Here is a 7,808-nt window from a genome sequence, read left to right as displayed (position 1 = left end):
GTGTGTGTGGAGGTGCAGGGAGGAGGAGGAGGAGTACTCACCATGGTCGGGACAGTGAAGAGCTGAACTGACAGTGAGGTCACTGACACCACTCGCTCGTGGTCGTCCTCCATAAAATCTGTCTGGAGGCGTCTGTAGTTCTAGAGGGGGGGGATGACATTCACCTCTGGGTCATAGGTCACTGCTGCCGGGCCGACGCCACCCCCCCACAAAAAAACCCCCCCTCCCCCTACACTGAGTCACGTTGAGGGACACAGTTTAACCAAGCAACCAAAGTCCTGTGATGTATTCGACTCCTCTGAGCCACAAACCATCAGTGGCATCACATGTTCCTTCATCGCCACCAACAAACACACCGTCCTGCTGCCCCAAATACTCACTACAGCACCAAATGTGGATTAATCCACCACAGAAAATAGTCCCCAGCAAATGCTTTAGATATTTCCTCCTGTTTGATTGACAAAAACTACAGTGAGCAGCTGTTTGAGAAAATTACTGAGCTAAGTTTTAAAAATCAAGCTCCACCGTGTTAAACCAAAGTCGGTCGCAAACGTCTCCCAAGTGGAACCAGCTGTGACTGATTTTCATTGCTTTGTTTGAGTAATCTGTTTAAGTCCTGAATAAACAAAATTATGGCTGCTAAATATCCCCCAAAAAAAAGTTATATATTTGGGGAGATATTATGATTTTCAGTTAGAACTTTGTTGGTCTTGTACCAAACAATCATGTTTCCTTTACATCTGGAGAATATGCTTTGTAGGCCGGGCCGTCTCTGTAGCACCGCAACACTTCATGGTGCTAACAGTGCACAACAATGTTGTGAGATTTCGATTATATTTTGATTAATTGTGCAGCTTTAAATAAAAACTATCCACTAATTCATGAGAAAAAAAAAAGGAAATGGAGGACGTAAACTCTGCAGGTTTCCTCTGTGTCTGAACCAGCGTAAGAAAGCAAACTTTAAAGGTGTGTGTGACAGCTGCTCTCACACACACAGGATCAGGATAAAACACACCGACTGCAGGTAACAACAACAACAACAACGACAACAACAACGCTCACGGGTATCAACACAAACTGAGGCAGAGATCACTGTCAGAGCAGATCAGGTGTGTGTTTGTATCTCTACTTCATGTCGGTGTAAAAGTGGATCAGACCCATCAGCTGTGTGATGTGGTGTGATCGAAAGTTCAAAAACCCCGGAGCTGATCATTGAAAACGGCTGATCAGCAACTTTAAGACGGAGGAAGCAAAAACTGATAGATAAATATCTGATCAGACCACAGACGCTCGATGGATCAGTTGATCAGGTGTGTGTATTGATCAGGTGTGTGTGTTGATCAGGTGTGTTACCTTGGCGAACTGGATGGCAAAGATCTTCTTGTACTTGAGGTCCATGAGGAGGCTGTTCATCAGCAGCTGGTGGTAGATGTTCCTCGCTCCTGAGGACAGAGATCAGGTGAGTCCCTCCATCTTACCTGTGTCACTGACTCAGCTTTATTCATGGAAACAGGTTTTTTTAAGTAGAAAATCCTTTTAATATCATGTAGAATTATATTTAAAAACCAGTTGGGACCATGTGGCCTAGAAAAACCAAGAATCTCCTGCAGCTCAGACCAAGAACTATAAATATATCATTTTAAAAATTGTTGTAACTCCAGTGGAAACTACATCACAACTATAACGATAGAAACACTGACAGCCAATTAAAATCCATCTGACTTCACAGGTGGGCGGAGCTTGTGTTCTGATCTTTAATAATATTGTTACTGGGGTCGATACATCGTGTACGTCATGTTCAACACAGAACAACAACAAATAAAATAACAGTATAAAAATACAAACAGGAAGAGTGTGTGTGTGTGTGTGTGTGTGTGTGTGTGTGTGTGTGTGTGTGTTACCTTTCCACATCTTGGAGTCGTTCAGCATCAGTCGGTCGACCAGTGAGGAGTTCTCTCCTTCTGGCCCTTTCTGGAGTCCGACCTGACACAGGATCCTCCTCAGACCGTCTGAAACACACCGAGTATACACATCACAACACGCAGCAGCAGCGACACACAGACAAGAGGGATCGTGGGTAACGAAGTACAGACGTACCAGAGTACTGAAGGATCTGTCCCAACCAGGTCAGGGCCTTCAGAGCGAAACACTGATGAGCAACAACAGACGAGTGCATCACCTGAACCCTGAGTGGCTTCGACTGACGACTGGTGTTCCTCTGGGGGGGGGGGGGGGGTAAAGACTGTTTAAGAGGTCAATGCACCTCTGTACTGTTCACAAACAATGACACAACAAGAGCAGACTGAGGCTGAACCCAAAAATGTCCAGACTTCTTTGCCATAACAGACTCTATAATAATAAAATAAAATCTGATCATAGTAACCACATTGGTCGTCATGTCAACAGTCATGTCATTACGGAGGCAAACACTCACCACTATCACAGACTTGGCCTGTTCGCAGAACTGGAAATCTCCATATCGAACCGACTTCCTGCCCTGAACACACACACACACACACACACACACACACACACACACACACACACACACACACACACACACACAGAGAGCAGGTAAACATCATCACCTGGACCTTTCAGCTGATAAACGTGGACTTCCTCATCAAGTTTACTTTCTGCTCCTCTCTGAACATTTACAGGTTCGATCTGACTGACAAACATATAACAATGTGCTGTATATAACAATAATAATAATAATAATAATAATACTGATTAGTACTGACGTCTCTGTCGACGGTGGTGGCGAAGCTGACGGCCTCCTTCTGGCTGCAGTTTACAGCTTTCTGCAGAGTGTAGATCACCTGTTCATACGTGTGGACTTCATCATTAAACAACATGCAGTAGTAGGTGTCTCCTCTCTCCCTGCGCACGCACACGCACACACACACACACACACACACACACACACACACAGGAAGTATCAGTACATGCAGTACAGATCAGCTGACAGATGATACTGATGCATCCACCTGTCTCTACTCTGACTGAAAGCTGCTCTCAGGCCAGATTATTTTGTATAAGTTTTTTATGTTTAATGTTAATTATGTTTTTATGACTTTCATAATGTTTTTATTATCTATTATTTTTTCTGATTGTCTGATTGTTAAAGTTTCTCGGCTGAAAATGAGATTTGATCTGAAGCAGAGTGCGTACGGTGGCTCCAGTCCTGCAGGTAGCTGGTCCTCCTGTTCCCAGGTCAGCATGTCCACAGCGTATTTCAGAATGATGGAGAAGATGCTGTGCCCACGGGCAACCATGTCAGCTGGGAGCTGGGCTACGGGGTCCTGAAGGGACAAACAGTACAGAGTGATCATCACTGCAGAGGGGCACCAACTGGCAGACAGACAAGTGGAGAGACAGACAGGTGTCTCACCTCCTCAGTGTCTCTGCTGTTGTCTGTGGGTGTGTGTTTCTGGCAGTAAGGACCTTTCTTCCAGGCCTCAGCATCTCCACAGTCACAGAAACCTCCACCTCCAGACGTGGTCATCTACAACACACACACACACACACACACACACACACACACACACACACACACATTGTCTTTCTATATTTGAGATGACCTTCAGTGACATAATACATTCCCAGCCCCGAAACCTGATGCTAACCTGAACCTGCACCAGGTCTGAACCTGGTGCAGACATGCCCTCTCTACAGCGGTTTAAAATGGAAATTGGTCCTCAAAAAGAAAGCACTACAAAGCAAAAAGACGACACACTCAGACAGAGTCCGTCGTACAAACACACACACTGTGTTGTGCAGTCAGTGGGTCGCATGTTTGTGTGTGCTGGCAGCGTCACCTGCAGCAGACAGCAGACTCTCAGTGCTCCTGCTGTCAGCTGCAGAGTCACAGCCTCACGGCTCTTTGTGAAGCTGACAGGTCGACCTTTAACAACGGTGAACACCCACAGGTAAAAAAGTAACACACACACACACACACACACACACACACACACACACACACACACACACACACACACACACACACACCTTCAGGACAAAGTTGACTAATCTCAGTTTCACCACTTTATTCCAGCCATGTTGCTAACATGCTAACATTTCATCCTTGTTTCCTTTGTCAGAGCGCGGAGGAAAATTAAAGTCTTGTCATCTATCTACAGGAGCCAGCAGGTGATTGGCTTAAACGGTCACATGGTCATTAACTTTCTAAGGTGCTATATACATCTTTTCTTGATAATATGACAAAGAGCAGATTAAATGGTAAATTCCACACAACGTTAACAGTTCTAACTGAGGTCACAGGTTCTGATATATTTTCTGTTTCCATCTGTTGAAACTGAAATCTGTGTTCAGTCCAGCAGGTGTTGAGATCCAGCACACCTCTCTCTATCAGAGAGTAGTTTTGTTAGACTGCCCCCTGTGGCTGGGGGTGTTACATGTTCAAGTCCAATAGTGTGGCGGGAGAGTCAGGATTGGCTTCATGATAATGATCTGTTACAGCATGTTCCATGTTCCCTGTGTGAATGGCTGTTTTATGTTCTGGGATTTGTTGTTTGGGAGCTGCGTTTGTTTGTCCACAGGAGAATGTAAACTTGTCAATTACTGATGTTGTCGTTTGATAGGAAACTTCTTAACAGTATCTGCAAACTCCTGTGGATAAATGACATGACTTCCATTTTCCTCCATGTTCTGATGAAGGAAACAAGACTGAAACGTACAAATACACTGAGAAGTAGGGATGGGCATTTTCAGTCATTTCAATATTCGAGTACTCTCAGTACCTTATGAATGACTACTCGATTACTCGCAATTTATTTTATAAATATATATATATATATATATATATATATATATAAGTATAATATATATAAGTTGAACTATTGTGGCCAAAAACAACAAATTCACAGGTGCACGAGTGAAACGCTATTCGAATAATGACTTCAACAACAAGTAGTCGTACCCATCCCTACTGGGAAGGTGTATCCTTTCAAAGATCTGTGGTTGACCTTTGACCTCTGAGGGCTGCAGCACATCATCACGTCCTCCTGATCAACAAACCTCAGAGTAACACTCTTCATGTTCTCTCTCAGTCCTGTGCTCATACACCAGAGGAGTGAAGTGGATCGCATCCTTGTCCCTGGTCGTGTGGAGACGTCACACACACAGGAGCTCCTCTTGTTACTGTCAGAGGTCACGTGAGGTCACATGATCACGACACACCCAGCAATGTGTGTGTGTGGGGGGGTCTTCACGTACCTGCCATCAGGTGTGTGTCTATTTAACAGCTGCTGTGTGTCACATTTCTATTCTCACATCAACCAGCTGGATGGTGTGTGTGTGTGTGTGTGTGTGTGTGTGCTCACCCTGTATCGATGCTCTTTGTGAACGCTGCCCAGGAAACACTGCATGCACAGAACACATGTTGGATCAGCTGCACACTCCCTAAACACACAAACACACACTGTTCAAGTATAAACCAAGATCTGTGTGTTTTCTCTGTGTGTGTGTGTGTGTGTGTGTGTGTGTGTGTGTGTGTGTGTGTGTTCATGAATATTATGTCCAGTCTGTGTTCAAACTGTTTCAGACAGCTGCTGATTCAGCTGGTTGTTGAACTGGTTGTTGCAGACTGGGGGGGGGGCTGGGGGCTGGAGTTCACTGAACTCATTGTCACATTCACGAAACCAGTTTGAGACATGGAGCGTTATCCAGCTGGAAGTCGCCATTAGAAGATGGTGAACTGATGTGTGTGACCTGTGCAGGTGTGTCTGTATTACCTGCAGGAGTAGGTGGGCTCCCCCACCTTGAACACATGCCCACACAGCGGTGACGGCTGGTTGTTCTCCTGTAGCTGAGCCAGGCCGGCCGCTGGCTCCTCCCCGAGCAGGAGCCACTCCAGAGGAGCCAAGAGGAGCAGCTGACAGGCAAGCTCCTCCCTCTGCTCCTCCCTCTGCTCCTCCCTGCTGCTGCCGCCGCCGCTCGGACCCAGGCAAAGAATTCTGGGTACATATGTGGCCAGGTGACTGTACACCTCCTGCTGCAGTTCAGCCGCTGCCAGCCACCGCTGAGGAGGAGGAGGGGAGGAAGGATGATCACAATCACTGCAGCTCTAATTCATTTATAAACAGACACTCAAAAACACCTTACATGATTAATGTGAAAATGTCTAGAAAAAAAAACTATACAACAACAGATCATCAAACAGTGAAAGTTTTTCCTGTACTGTTGTACTCTACTATAGCTCTACTGTAATGTGCTTTAGTATTCCTGTAGTAGTACTGTAGTAGTACTGTAGTAGTACTGTAGTAATCCTGTGTCGAGGTGCAGCAGCAGGTTCACATAATCAGCTCTGTAACAGTTTAACCTGCTGGACTCACTGACACACTGACCCAGATACTAACACTGAGCAAACACAAGGCCAACACTGAGCTAACACTGAGCTAACACCAGGCCAACACTGAGCTAACACCAGGCCAACACTGAGCTAACACCAGGCCAACACTGAGCTAAAACCAGGCTAACACTGAGCTAAAACCAGGCCAACACTGAGCTAACACTGAGCTAACACCAGGCCAACACTGAGCTAATACTGGGCTAACACCAGGCTAACACTGAGCTAATACTGAGCTAAGACCAAGCTAACATCCAGCTAACACTGAGCTAAGACCAAGCTAACATCAAGCTAACACTGAGCTAACATTAACCTAATGAGTTACATAAAAATGGTTGAAGGTGTATTGATGATGTTGATTACTTCCTGACTAAAAGATATTGTTAAAAACACATTTGATCATTTAGCATTTATGTTAGCATGTTCATTATTCATGTGTTTGCTGTTGATCAGACTAGTGTCCCACTAAACCTGTAAAACCTGAGCGTTTTGTTTCAGAGCCTATAACTTTTAATCAATAATCAATTCTCTCCAGGCCTTTAGTCAGCGTGCTCAGAAGAACGAACACAACACACAACAAACATGACAAATGTGAATATAATGACCAAGACATCTGGATAAATTTGCCCAGTTCTGCTGAATCCAGTCTTGACACTGCATCAGGTCGATGACTCCATGAATAATAACGACAGAAATGCAACGATTAGATGATTAATCAATAAGATGATTGATAATCAATAAATCTGACAGCATATATGAGAAGCATTTAATCTGTCTGCTCCATTTATTATTATTCGATAAAAAATAATATAATTTTATCGTAATATCATTCTATAAAGCAGCTAACCGCTAACAGCAGCTAGCAGCAGTAGTGAACAGCTGATCAGGGTTACAGCCGTGACCCCAGGAGAAACCACACCTCTACAATACCACTGCAAATGTTCTGCTCATCCTTTATCAAATACATGGTGCCAACATGTTATTCATAAATTAAATCAGCTGTTTACCAAATTAAAAAGTCTAAAAATATTCAGACACCTGTTGACAGGTGTGGAGCTGTAAACAACCTGTAGAGCTCCTCACCTGACAACATCTGCTCCATATTCTAATCCAGGGATGCCACAATTTGTTATTATCGATTTATTATCAATCAATCTGTCAGATACTTTCTTGACTAACTGATCTTCTTCAAGCCAAGGTAACAACAACCCACAGGTGTCATCAGCTGACTAAGAGTGAAGAAACCTGAAAATGTATTTCTTTTAATAATGATTGATCAAAACAGCTGCCACTTATTTCTGTCTCATGACTAATGGTTGGACTGACTGAATTACAGGTGTGTGTGTGTGTGTGCAGGTCTTCAGGTATGTGTACAGGTGTGTGTGCAGGCATTACCGCCACACCTTTGTTGTAATGTTTGTCATCAGTGAACCTGTCA

At 44.3% G+C, this 7,808-nt stretch overlaps 1 protein-coding gene across 1 annotated transcript in view; it reads right to left on the bottom strand.

The window, feature by feature from the left end:
* The window catches only part of ubr2 (ubiquitin protein ligase E3 component n-recognin 2), a 22,521-nt gene that overhangs the window by 14,124 nt on the left and 589 nt on the right, over positions 1 to 7,808 (bottom strand). Inside the window, exons 2-11 of the mRNA XM_087174347.1 lie at positions 5,757 to 6,043; positions 5,346 to 5,424; positions 3,395 to 3,508; positions 3,175 to 3,305; positions 2,745 to 2,883; positions 2,435 to 2,497; positions 2,098 to 2,218; positions 1,902 to 2,009; positions 1,354 to 1,442; positions 42 to 140 (exon numbers count right to left, since the gene is read on the bottom strand). Of these exons, the coding sequence (XP_087030473.1) occupies positions 42 to 140; positions 1,354 to 1,442; positions 1,902 to 2,009; positions 2,098 to 2,218; positions 2,435 to 2,497; positions 2,745 to 2,883; positions 3,175 to 3,305; positions 3,395 to 3,508; positions 5,346 to 5,424; positions 5,757 to 6,043 (1,230 nt within the window). The remainder of the gene's footprint in view (positions 1 to 41; positions 141 to 1,353; positions 1,443 to 1,901; positions 2,010 to 2,097; positions 2,219 to 2,434; positions 2,498 to 2,744; positions 2,884 to 3,174; positions 3,306 to 3,394; positions 3,509 to 5,345; positions 5,425 to 5,756; positions 6,044 to 7,808) is intronic.

Source organism: Seriola lalandi, unplaced genomic scaffold, assembly GCF_002814215.2.
Source record: "Seriola lalandi dorsalis isolate HSWRI2012SDOR001 ecotype SW California unplaced genomic scaffold, Sedor1 jcf7180002054342, whole genome shotgun sequence".
Taxonomy (NCBI): Eukaryota; Metazoa; Chordata; class Actinopteri; order Carangiformes; family Carangidae; genus Seriola; species Seriola lalandi.
Note: the sequence above shows the minus strand (reverse complement) of the source record. Positions and strands in the feature narration are given on the sequence as shown.